This window comes from Suncus etruscus, chromosome 5, assembly GCF_024139225.1.
Source record: "Suncus etruscus isolate mSunEtr1 chromosome 5, mSunEtr1.pri.cur, whole genome shotgun sequence".
NCBI classification, from domain to species: domain Eukaryota; kingdom Metazoa; phylum Chordata; class Mammalia; order Eulipotyphla; family Soricidae; genus Suncus; species Suncus etruscus.
Window position 1 is genome coordinate 23,930,410 of NC_064852.1, and position 13,483 is coordinate 23,943,892.

The 13,483-nt window shown below is 40.5% G+C and overlaps 1 protein-coding gene across 1 annotated transcript in view; it reads right to left on the reverse strand.

Moving 5' to 3' along the window:
• Positions 1–7,744: 7,744 nt before the first annotated feature.
• RAB27A (RAB27A, member RAS oncogene family) overlaps positions 7,745–13,483 on the reverse strand; it is a 34,459-nt gene continuing 28,720 nt past the window's right edge. Inside the window, exon 5 of the mRNA XM_049773716.1 lies at positions 7,745–7,943. Coding sequence (XP_049629673.1) covers positions 7,745–7,943 — 199 coding nt within the window. The remainder of the gene's footprint in view (positions 7,944–13,483) is intronic.

A 13,483-nucleotide genomic window follows, 5' to 3' on the forward strand; every position in this document is an offset into this window, starting at 1 on the left:
GGCCACAATCGGTGACACTTAGGGGTTACTCCTGGCTCTGCACTCAGAAATTGGCCCTGGCTTGGGGGGACTATATGGGACCCTGGGGATCGAACCCAGGCCCGTCCTGGGTCTCAGCCGCGTGCAAGGCAAGCGCCCTACCGCTTGCACCATCGCCCTGGCCTTGTAAAGGCGCATCCTATGTGCCTGAGCTCTGCTTTGGCACCAGAGGGCTCAGCACATCCCAGGGGTCTCCTACTTAGGCCTACCTGGGTCCCTTGGCCTTGATTTCCCTGTTGGTGTGTGTGGACTGCCTTAGGTGCTTTCCAACTTTGCAAAGCCACCAATTTGCTTTGCTGTTCTTCACCGTTGCTCCTCTATCTCATTTATTATTCATGATATTAGTGGTTTAAAATGTGTTTTCTGGAGAAACGAAGGTTTCCTCCCTGTATGTCCAGATCTCCCTAGAGGCTTTTGATACCTTTAATTGCAACCCCTGGCATTTACTGGCATAGACTATCTTGGTTTTTTGGGTCTTTTTGTTTTGTTTTGTGTGTTTGGTTTTGTTTTCTTGTTTTTGTTTTTTGGGTTTTTGTTTTTTTTTTTTTTTTTTTTTTTTTTTTGGTTTTTGGGTCACACCTGGCAGTGCTCAGGGGTTCCTCCTGGCTCTGTGCTCAGAAATCACTCCTGGCAGGCTTAAGGGACCATATGGGATGCCGGGATTCAAACCACCGTCCATTCTGGATCGACCACGTGCAAGGCAAACGCCCTACCTGCTATCTCTTTGGCCCCTATCATGTTATTTTTGTGTCTGCGTGTCACTCTTGACACTAAGGGCGACCCTGTTCATCGGTTTTTTTCATCTCTTCCTGTCTCCACACTGGAATGTGAGATCCATGAGGATTTGGGATTTTGCTGAATAGGCCCAATACCTAAAACAGTTCCAGACACAATGTCTATTATTATCAGTGAATACTTAGCAATCTTTTGCACAGTTTAGACAAGTGTTTTAACGAATAGCCCACTCATCTCCCTGTTCCTCCCCTCCCCATCTTTTAACATAATAAACATTTATACTGAAAGGTTCTTTTGTTGTTGGTTTTTATGTTTGTTTTTTGGCCCACAGCAGTGGTGCCCAGGGGTTACCCTGGTTCTGTGCACAGAAATTACTTCTGGCAGCCTCAGAGAACCATAAGGAATTCCAATGGTGGAGGTATGCAAGACAAACACCCAACCCTCTGTGCTATCGCTGTGGCTCCAGTGATGATAGGCTTTTTTTTTAAGACATTTGTTATTGTAAGAATTTATTCAAGAGACAAAATTAACAAAATTGACATAGCATAATATAATATATAATTAATATAATATAATAATACATGTAAGTCAAAGAACATTTCTAAATAAAACACAATTTTTTTTATCATAAGATACTTACATATCTTTCACAGTAGTATTTTAGGTACATATTAACGTTGAATCGGGAATATCCATCACCCCCAGTGTTGTCCTCCCTTCATCCCTGTTCCCAAGCATATATTCCCTTCTCCCTCCTTTATCGCCTAGAATGCTAGTGTAACTAAAAGCATATATGTTAACACTACTGTAAACCATTTTTTTTTTTGCAGTTCAAGATATTTTTATTGGTTGTTTCTTAAAGATTTAGAGTCAAAGGAGCACTGTATAAAGTGCAATAATAATAATAATAGGGCCCGGAGAGATAGCACAGCGGTGTTTGCCTTGCAAGCAGCCGATCCAGAACCAAAGGTGGTTGGTTCGAATCCCGGTGTCCCATATGGTCCCCCGTGCCTGCCAGGAGCTATTTCTGAGCAGACAGCCAGGAGTAACCCCTGAGCATCGCCGGGTGTGGCCCAAAAACCAAAAAAAATAATAATAATAATAAATAATAATAGTAATAATAATAATACGTGGCAATTATCATTTGCATGGGCCCACCAAAGTATGGGGGTCATGGAAAAGGAAAAACTTTTGGCATAAGTACAAGGAAACCTTACCCCTGAAGTTTCCTGACATAAGACCATTTCTAGGCTCCAGGTGACCTTACCCCTGAAGTTTCCTGACATAAGACCATTTCTAGGCTCCAGGTAAACTAGTTTGTCCAATTCTGGTCATTGTCTGTAGTGCCCATACAGTTATATTTTTCACAGTCTCTGTTGTTGGTATCCTGTTTCTGTATTGAAGGTCCTGGAATCTGTATCCTACATTGAAGTCAGGATGGTGCGGAGCGGCATCTAATTTCAACTCAGAATTAAAGGGCAATGCAGAAAGCCCTGTCCAGTATGCAGGTCGTTGTTGTTGTTTAAATCTTCTCAGTGTTAAAGGAAGACTCTTTTGGGTAAATCGATGTCAGAGCAGTAGGATTTTCCCTGGTAGAGAATTGCTTCCAGGTGATGTCATAGACAACTTTGGATGTTTCATAGATGGCTTCCCTGGTTCAGGGGTGACTGGAAAATGCCCAAACCTCTGAGGCCTGTGCCAGGTCAGATGATAGGCTTTTTATTCAGAAAAATATATCATAATGATGTTGGGTTAGAGGATATTTCATTTTAAAATTTGGTAGATAATATACTTTCTTAAAAATGCTTTCCAAAAGTTTCTCCCAGTTAGCACTCAACAACAACCCATCATTTGCTTTCTTTACCACATCATTTTTGAAGATCAACTTTGCCGAAGAGTAAACTTTTTCACCATTATTTTGTCTCCCTTTTTGGTTTGGGGTCATGCCCAGAAGTACTCAAGCTCCTTGCTCCTTGGATATGTAGATGTGCTGAGGAAAAAGGGGGAACCTCAAGAACAAATTTAGGCCAAAGACATGCAAAATATGGACTCAGACTATCAAACTATTATTTCTATCTTTCATTAATTTATGAATGAAGCTAAGAATCTTCCCAGGAAACCTAAAGAAATGCTCAGCCATTAAGAACAAATGCCCTCCAAGGTCACAAACACAAATTCAACCCATAATCACCACCAATGGCCCTTGGCAAGGTAGACAAAGTCACAAAGTCTCCTTAAGGCCAGGAGGAAGAGAGTGAGGAAATCTTAAAAAAAAAAAAAAAGGGGGGGGGGGGCTTTCCATGGATCCAGAGTAGTGGTGCAAGCCTTGCACATGCTAACCGAGGACGGACCAAGGTTCGATCTCCCAGTGTCCCATATGATCCCCCCAAGCCAGGAGTGATTTCTGAACTCATATGTAGGAGTAACCCCTGAGCATCACCAGTTATGGTCCCAAAACCAAAATAAACAAACAAAAAGCCTTTCTATGATGGGGGAATGTGGTTCATGTCTTGAATGTGTGAGATTCCTCCACCCTTTTAAAAACAAGTTTCCCAAATATTTGGGGTCTTTATTTTTTTTTTTTTCCTTTTGAATTAGCTAGAGTTTTAGAGTTTTCTTTTGCTGTTGATTTCAACTTCCCTTTGTCTATTAAGGCAAGCCTTTTGCTGATGTTTAGAAATTATTTCCCAATTTGTCAATACTTTTAAGTAAGCCGATAGTATTGTTCCATGTAGAAAAGTTTTACTTTGTTCTCTCCCCGGAGCCATTCAATATTTTATGATTTGGCACTTGGTGTTTTTCTTGGAATTGCATTTTCTTCTCAAAAAATTGTTTTCCTAATTATTTCTTCATGGTCTGATAGTACCACTTTTCACATTTAAGTGTTTAATTAATATTGATTTTTACATAAGTACAATCATGAAATCATTTTCCAGTTTCTTTTACAACTATATGTTGAAGAAGGAATCACTTTCCCCCAGCTAATTCAAGCATCACTTCAGGGATTAAGAATGGCATGGTGGCAAAATGCTTGAGGCCTCAAATTGGTATCATATACCAAGCCTGGTCCTGGCCCCTGTATTCTTTGGGACCCTCCTAGCACCCCAATAGAATATGCAATATCAGCCACACAATTGTGCCAGTACTGCAGCTAAAGCATGAGAACTCTGCTGAGCACAGCCGTGTGTGTGTGTGTGTAATTGTGTAATCTTCACAACCACAATCATCACAGTCATCATAACCACAAAGGAGGAGGGAAGGAAAATTCTTTAAGTTGAGAGTATATCAAAGCATCACTATACTACTCAGCTATAAAAAAGATGAAATATTCCCCTTTGGAACAATGTAGATGGAACCAGAAAAGTTTACACTAAGGGAAGTCAGAAAGGAGAAAGATATGTAGCAAATACTCATATTTCACATATGAGTAAAACAAAGGAAAAGCAGACAAAACCAAACCAGAACAAAGCCCTCACTTTATGACAGTTGAACTGAGGTTACCAGATAGGGCCGAGCTGGAGAGAATGCAAAGGGTGAAGTGCCCTGGATACTTTGGTGGTTGGGGTGCTGAAACATACATTGAAGGGTCAAATGCGACCAACTCAGTTCCAATCTTTGGCACCCCATTTGAATACCATATAGTCCCTTGAGCTATAGTCAAAAGTGATCCCTGGACACAAAGCCAGAAGTCAGATCTGAGTGCAGACAGATGTGGCAACCAGACTAAAACATATTTTTTAAAGTGTAAACTAAAAAATATCACATTATAAATCAATATGACCCTGCCCCTGCCAAAATTTCACTTCAGTGTGGATCCACCTCTATCCTCTCTACTTTATTCAACTATTTATGTGCCAGTACCAAATGTTTAAATCATTGCAACTTTTAAATAACTGTATTCTCCTACATGATTTTCTTCTTTCCTTTCTTTTGTTTTGGGTGGGGGGGTATGGACCACACCCAGTGACACTCAGGGTTTACTTCTGGCTATGCGCTCAGAAATCACCTCTGGCTTGGGGGACCATATGGGACACTGGGGGATCGAACCATGGTTCGTCCTAGATTAGTGTGTGCAAGGCAATCTCTTCTTTCCTTTCTTGAAATTTTTTAAATTTATTCTCACAATTCCTTTGCAATTTCTCTTGCACTCATTTCTCAGCCTACATTTTAGGTCAGGCCTTTATCATTCTTTGTTTTGTTCATTAGAAACCAATGTTCTGTAGAGATTCCACAAACATTTAGTAATAACTACTTGAATTACTGTTGGCCTTCATTGTGGTTGGTCCTTCATGAAACACCTCATAGTATTTGTGTCCCTGAATCTGGTTTCCTGTATATTAGGACCTCTGGTTTGAAACTTTATCATGCTAGGAAATGAAATATTCATACACAAACTTGACAGAATAGGACATTAGTCTTTTTTTGTTAGTAGTTTAATAAACAATAGTATTTACTGAAAGTAGGTACACTTATTTTTATATAGGAATGTAAATAGAAAAAAATACACCAAGTCACAACAATATGGAACTTAAATATCAAATTTAAACAAATTATTTCCAAAGCAAAAACAGGCTATTTATTTCAATAATTAAATATTGTTCTTGAGTATGCAAATATGTCATGTACATGTTTAATCATATGTTTAAGGGCTACTGAATATGTACATTTGAATTGCACATGTGGTCTTTAAAAATTGAAACAAAGAACTATTGTCTTCTTCTATAAACAAAAATTGACCATAGGAAAAAATAATAATATAAAATGACCAGAAAAAAAAAAGACCATTGAAAATATCCCATTATTGGGGTCGAAAAGACAGCCTGAAGGTAGGGTGTTTGCCTTACATCCACAAGGATGGTGGTTCTAATCCCGGCATCCCATATAGTCCCCTGTGCCTGCCAGGGGTGATTTCTGAGCACAGAGCCAGAAGTAACCCCTGAGCGCTGCCGGGTGTGACCCAAAAACCAAAAATAAACGAAAAAGAAAGAAAATATCCCATTACATATAGCTATAAATTATGATTTGCTTCACTGAAATCTGAGAGCAACTTTAGAAGGCACTACATGTAGCTACAGCTCTACCCTTGAATCTTTCCCTCACTAGAATTAACAATTCAAATATATGTTACACTGGTATTTAATAGAACTCAGTTCATAGAAATACAGAAGATCTTATAAACTCTAGGATTTTTAATTTTGTTTGTTTGGGTTTTTGGCTCTGCACTCAGAAACTACTCCTGGCAGGCTTGGGTAGCTATATGAGATGCAGAATATTGAACCCAGCTTGATTGTGCAAGGTAAGTGCCCTCTACCTGTATGCTATCTCTTTCTAGCCCAGGTTATTTTTTTAAGCAAGAGGTAGAAGATCAGAGGCAAAAAAAAAGAAAAGAAAAGAACTCAGCATTCAGTAAAAAGCCATATTGAAAATGAGATGTAAAAATAATATTTTCCATCTAATTTTATTTTTATAACTACAGTACTGGCAAACATTTGCTGCCATAAAAAAATACTTAAAGTTTTTCTTCATTTGAATTTGATGAGTGAATATTTCTTCCTAAATAGCAATTAAGTTCGTAGGACACTTTAATCTACTTTGTAATAAATGACCATATCATAAGGCATATATTAAACTCATTTTAATTTGGTATGTGCTTTGACAATGCTGTAAAATAAATAATCTGTGCCAGCAAGTAAATGCTCTAAGGTCAATGAAAAAGAAGCAATAGACTTCATTTTCTGATAGTGAGCTAAAGTATAATATATGTGATTGCTTAAGTAAGTATCTATTATCTACCAAGTAGCAAATAGGCATGTTGTGTAATTAAAAATAGTTTTTTTTTCAGTTCACCATTATTAAAATAAAGCAGATTTCAAAGATAAACAATACAGAGCTTGATGAAGAAAACAAAAGGTTGGTAGTTCATAACTTAAGTGAAATGGCAGCTAGAAGATGCCAGGTCAACATCCTAGATATAAAAACAAGGAACTAAATGTTTACTTAGATGTGGACAACATGTAGATCAGAGTATAAATGCATAGTGAATTATAACCCCCCAAATCTAATTATTTGACTCTCAACCACCCCCATCAGAGCACTGGGTATTTAGCAACAAAGCCAGAAGCCCCCTTTCAGTTCCTCATCACTATATCTAAAAGCCTGTAGACTGATGTCTCTCCCACTAAAAGGAGTTACAGTGAACCTACCACTGTTCAATCCAGTTTATCCAAGGTCCATTCCTTTGGTCAGACTTTTACATTTATTCATTTTAAAGAGTATTACATAAATAGACATTCAAGGATATTGAACTGACACGTGTATATATTCTTCCTAGGCATTCAATTGGTTTCAAATAAATGATATTTTTAGAGATCAATTTGGTACAATAGTATCTTTGAATTTTATTTCAATGGGCCAAGAAGATAGCTCACAGAACTTTGCATGTAGTCCTAGGATTGAACCCAACACTGCCTGGGTTCCCCAAGCACCACAGAGAAGGACCATCAGGACCTGAGTTAAGAGGAGCCTATCAGTACAATAAGTATAGCTCATAAACATAAATAAAAAGAATGTGAATTCAAGTACAAGTTTTCTCATTTTTACCTAGTATATAAATGTGAGAGCTTCTGGACTGATTTATATTAGGTTAGGTAACAGTATTCTCAGTGATTATACATAATAAACACTGTGGCTGTGAAATATTGAATCCTTGAATGATCTATGACATGGATTCAGGTTGTATAAGGCACATTTGGCTATGTGAAATCGCTCTCTAACACATAAGTAGAATCTAAAGAAATAGTTACAGAGCTGCAGTAAACTAATTGCAAAGTTTTTGGGTAAATGTAATTGGAATGGTGATAAGCAGTTTATACACTCTGTTGTCCTTTAACTTCTTTCTGTACCACATATTGACCCCAGAGGAAATCACAGACAGAAGCTATCTAAATTACTGTGTAGTGGACTCAGCTTTTCAACAACCACAGGACCCTTTCACCTTTTCTTCACTTAAATGGTCAGTGGACGTATGGCCATTGGATCGCACCACTCCTTCGGGAATCCACGACTTGTCCACGCATCGTTCCATTCGCTTCATGATCAGATCTAGGAGCGTTTCAATGGCTTGGCTTATGTTTGTCCCATTGGCAGCACTAGTTTCAAAGTAGGGGATTCTGGAAGACAAAGAAAATGACAGTAAACAAGGGTGGAGGAAAAGGACCTTTGATCTTGACAGTTCAATACAGAAAATAAGGAAAACACACCAAAAAAGTAGATTACAAATATATATGGCAACTTAAAAAAGTTTCGATGGCGCAAGCAGTAAGGCCATGCGCTAACCTAGGACGGATCATGGTTCAATCCCCGGCGTCCATATGTTGCCCCAAGTCAGGAGTGATTTCTGAGTGCATAGCCAGGAGTAACCCCTGATTGTCTCCGGGTGTGGTCCAAAAACCAAAAAAAAAAAAAAAAAAGTTTCCATCATAGAATACATGAAAAAGTAAAAAAAGATGAAGCAATAATCCACACTGTAGGGGCCCGTGAGGTGGCGCTAGAGGTAAGGTGTCTGCCTTGCAAGCGCTAGCCAAGGAAGGACCACGGTTCGATCCCCAGTGTCCCATATGATCCCCCCAAGCCAGGGGCGATTTCTGAGTGCTTTGCCAGGAGTAACCCCTGAGCATCAAACGGGTGTGGCCCCAAAAACAAACAAACAAAAAAATCCAAACGTAGTTATAAGAGAGAAGTTAAATTTATGTAAAAGTGGGGAGTGAGGGGTGGGTTATCTGATGAAGAATTTAGGAGGCCCTGGAGCCCCTCCTAGTAATCCTAAGCCAACCAGGACAGTAGTTTAATGCAAGACTCCAAAGATCTGGTGATGCTTAGGAAACAATTCGGTATTAGGAATCTAAGCAGAGCCAGCTATATGCAAGGCATGTCCTATAACATCTCATCTCTCTGTCCTCACTTTTGTAAAAATTTATTGCCATTTCACAGATGATTAAACTGAAGTTCAGTAAGATTAACTGTTTCATAATTCTAGATAGGAACAGATACAGCTATCAAATTCTAATTAATCTTGTTCTACTAGTTCTAAACATTTTTTGCATGATTCTAAAAACAGATAATTCTCCTTGCTGCAGAGGAGAATAATGGAGGTGGAGAAAGCTGACAGCAGAGAAAAATCCAGGGACACCACTATGTTTGTCAAAAGCTTTGCCATTATTCAGTTCTGGGCTGTATTCCTAGATTATAAACTTGAAGATATTCTGAATTCAGCCACTTCTAAGGGTTCCTCGAGGGCATTCATTCATCTTAAGTAAATTTTTTTTGGTTTTCAATAACCCACAGTTTATGTATAATTTTTGTTTTGGAACCATACCCAGCAGTATGCAGGGCTTATTCCTGGATCTGTCCTCATTCGCTGTCTTGGGATAGGATATGAGTGCTGGAAAATTGATCCCATGTCAGCTGCATTTAATGTGAGTGCTTTACCCCTATACTAGCTCTGTGGCCCCTATGTATAAATTTTACATAACTCACTCAAAGTCATTTCAAATACAATCTTCAGTCATATGAGGGCCACATCTCATATAGCTGATTCTTAACAGATTAGCCTAATCTACACCAAATTCTTCCAGCTTCTAAATAAAGTCATAAGAACAGTGATAAAAGCTTTATTTCCTCAAACTGTTCATCCAGTTCACTGTTTAGGAAGACATCTGACAAAATTGTTCTTAGGGGCCGGAGCAATAGCACAGCAGTAGGGTGTTTGCCTTGCACACGGCCGATACACAACGGACCTATGTTCAATTCCTGGCATCCCATATGGTCCCACGAGACAGGAGCAATTTCTGAGCACATAGACAGGAATTACCCTTGAGCTTCACGGGTGTAGCCCAAAAATAAACAAACAAAAAATAGATATCATTAAGTTAATCAAATAGAATAAATTCAGGGCCAGCGAGATAGCATGAAGGTGGGGCATTTGCCTTGCATGCAGAAGGATGGTGGTTCTAATCCAAGCACCCTATATGGTCCCCCAAGCCTGCCAGGAGCGATTTCTGAGTGTAGAGCCAGGAGATATCCCTGAGCGCTGCTGGGTGTAACCCCAAAACCAATAATAATAAATAAATAAATTCATTGTTAAAAAGGCGGAGTTGGAGCAATAGCGCAGTGGTAGGGCTGACCCAGGACGGACCTCGGTTTGATCCCCAGAGTCCCATAGGGTCCCCAAGCCAGGAGCAATTTCTGAGCGCAGAGCCAGGAGTAACCCGAGCGTCACTGGGTGTGGTCCAAAATATTAAAAAAAAAATTCTGGGGCGGGCGGGTGGCGCTAGAGGTAAGGTGTCTGCCTTGCAAGCGCTAGCCAAGGAAAGGACCACGGTTTGATCCCCCGGTGTCCCATATGATCCCCCCAAGCCAGGGGCAATTTCTGAGCATGTACCCAGTAGTAACCCCTGATCATCAAACGGTGTAACCCGAAAAACCAAAAAAAAAAAATGTTTTTAGATATAAAAACTAAAAAAGAAATTTGGTTTAGTGCTTCAAAGAACTTATATTTGAATTCACTGAAATATTCCTTGCATCTCTTTGGACTCCCAAATCCCCCACTATCATGTTGCTAAGGAATAATTGTTTCTTTTCATTGACAACTACATCAATGCCTCAGTTTACATGCTTTTTACCCTTTTATTATTTCATGGCTAGAAAAGTTTCCAAATAAATGTCTTTATAGATTTTTTTAATAAAACTTCTTAGTGATTTTACAGATCTTTTTAGAACTGTCCTGATTCTTTTTTTCCTCCTTCTTTCCTATGTAGGGCTACTCTAGGGCTTACTCATGGCTCTATGCTCAGAGATCACTCCTGATGGGGTTCAGGGGACCATCTAGGGATTAAACCTGGGACAGCCATGTATTAAGGCAAGCACTGTAACCCACTTTACTATCACTCCAGCCCATCTACTTTATAGTATCAAGAGGCACATTCTGATACATACGGATGTACTAATGAAAGAGAAATTCATTGTGACCCCTGGAGATACTGTTTTATTATCTATACCTGTTACAGAGGAACTGACAGACCTTGCAACTGGCCTCCAGCATCCAAGCTAGCTTTACTCTGGCTCTTTCAAACAGGATGAGGAACTGTCACTTCACTGATATTCACTTATCCACCCATTCATGAACTCAACAAGAGACTCAGGTGCTGAATTATTCTGGACATGCCCATTTTCATTGTCCTTCCTTTGCTAAGTCTAACCAATGTGATTCCACCTTTGTTCCCACTGTGACCCTCTCCTAGCCTCAGTTCTTCCCTGTAGGTCCCTGTCCTACAAGTTGGTCCCAAGTCTTATGTTGTACCTCCCATTTTCACCTATGGCCCCCTTGGGTTATCCTGGGTGTACACATGATCCTGATTGAGAAACATTGCTGTAAACTATCTTAATCAGAGGAGGGGTGACGGAAAAACTATGTGGTCTTTGGGGCCAGAATGACAGCACAGAAGGTAGGGAGTTTGCCTTGCATGTAGCCAATCTGGGTCGATTCCCAGCATCCCATATGGTCCCCTGAGCCTGCCAGGAGTGATTTATGAGCACAGATCCAGGGGCAACTCCTGAGCACCACTGGGTGTACTCCTTCTTTAAAAAGAGCTGTGTAATCTTAGATATTTAAATTTTACACTTAGTTTTTGTACATGATTTTGGTTTTAGTGCTAGAGCTTGAACCAAGAGCCTGGTACAAGTAAGGCCTATGCTCTTCCTGAGCTCTATCCCCAGCCTTCAGATTTTTCAACTAGCCTAGTCCGACCAGCTCTACTTCCTGTCAGTCTTTCCTCTGCTGTCTTTCTCTGTGGCTTTACTAAACAAAAGAAAAGATGTCTCTTTCCCACTTCCCTGGTCACATGCAGTATTTGTTCTCCAAGGGTGAAGGAGAGATCTCTCGTGAGGATTTAGAATTTATTTATTAAGGGGCCCAAGCAATAGCACAGCAGGTAAGGCATTTGCCTAGTACTTGACCAGCCATGGCTCAATTCCCAGCATCCCATATGGTCCCCTGAGCACCATCAGAAGTGATTCCTGAGTGCAGAGTCAGGTGATCCCCTAAGTATCACCAGGTTTTGTCCAAAAACCAGAAACACACACACACAACCTATAGTGTTACTGATTAGGTCTCTGAAATAGTTTATAATGTTGCTTCCTGATAGGAAATGCATGCCCAATTGAGAATTCTCAACACTTAAATACCTACATTTTCTTCATCATGCTTTTTCTCAATATACATATAAAATTATTTTCATAAAGAATTATTACTGGGGCCAGGCGGTGGTGCTAGAGGTAAGGTGCCTGCCTTGCCTTGCGCTAGCCTAGGACGGACTGAGGTTCGATCCCCCGGTGTCCCATATGGTCCCCCAAGCCAGGAGCAACTTCTGAGCGCATAGCCAGGAGTAACCCCTGAGCGTCACCGGGTGTGGCCCAAAAACCAAAAAAAAAAAAAAAAAAAAAAAAAAAGAATTATTACTAGGGACTGGAGAGGTAGTGCAGCAGGTAGGGCAATGCAGCTGACAAGAGTTTGATCCCTGGCATCCCAAGTGGTCCTCTGTGCCTGCCAGGATTGATATCTGAGTGCAGAGCCAGGAGTGATAGCGAGGGTGGCCCCAAAACTAAAATCAAATAAAAAAAAAGATGGGTAGGAGTTTCTACCCCTGACTAGTCCTACAATCAGAATGTGGATAAGCACCACTGCTCAAGGAGTGTAAAACTGGGCTGTACCACAACCAGGCATGGCAACAACAGCAACAGCAAAAAACAGAAGGTGGAAGGGAATGAAATTCAGTCACTAATTAAGTAGGACCTGGAAGTGGCCAAGTTGTGGAGCACCTACCTTGCCTGTTTTTGTCTTGGGGCCACACCAGCAGTGCTAATTGTTTATTCCTAGCTCAGTTCTCAGAGATCACTCCTGGTGGGGCTCAGGAAATCATATATGATGCCAAGAATCAAAACTGAATTGGGTGCATGTAAGGCATATGTCCTATCCTGTTCTCTCTTTATCCCTGCAGTGCATGTTTGAAGGGCTGATTTTAAGCCCCAAGACTGAAATAAGAAAAGAAAAGAAGGAAGGAAGGAAGGAAGGAAGGAAGGAAGGAAGGAAGGAAGGAAGGAAGGAAGGAAGGAAGGAAGGAAGGAAGGAAGGAAGGAAGGAAGGAAGGAAGGAAGGAAGGAAGGAAGAAAGAAAGAAAGAAAGAAAGAAAGAAAGAAAGAAAGAAAGAAAGAAAGAGAGAGAGAGGAAGGAAGGAAGGAGGAAGGAAGGAAGGAAGGAAGGAAGGAAGGAAGGAAGGAAGGAAGGAAGGAAGGAAGGAAGGAAGGAAGGAAGGAAGGAAGGAAGGCCTGAATGATAGCACAGCAAGAAAGGTGTTTTACTTGAAAGTGACTGACCTGAATTTGATCCTCAGCGATTCATATTGTCCTCTGAGCACCACCAAGAGTAATTTATGAGCACAAAGCCAGGAGTAACCTCTGAGTGCCTCCAGGTGTGACCCGAAAATCAAAAGAGGGAGGGAGGGAGGGAGGGAGGGAGGGAGGGAGGGAGGGAGGAAGGAAGGAAGGAAGGAAGGAAGGAAGGAAGGAAGGAAGGAAGGAAGGAAGGAAGGAAGGAAGGAAGGAAGGAAGGAAGGAAGGAAGGAAGGAAGGATTGTTTAAGAAAACCTGTTTTCCA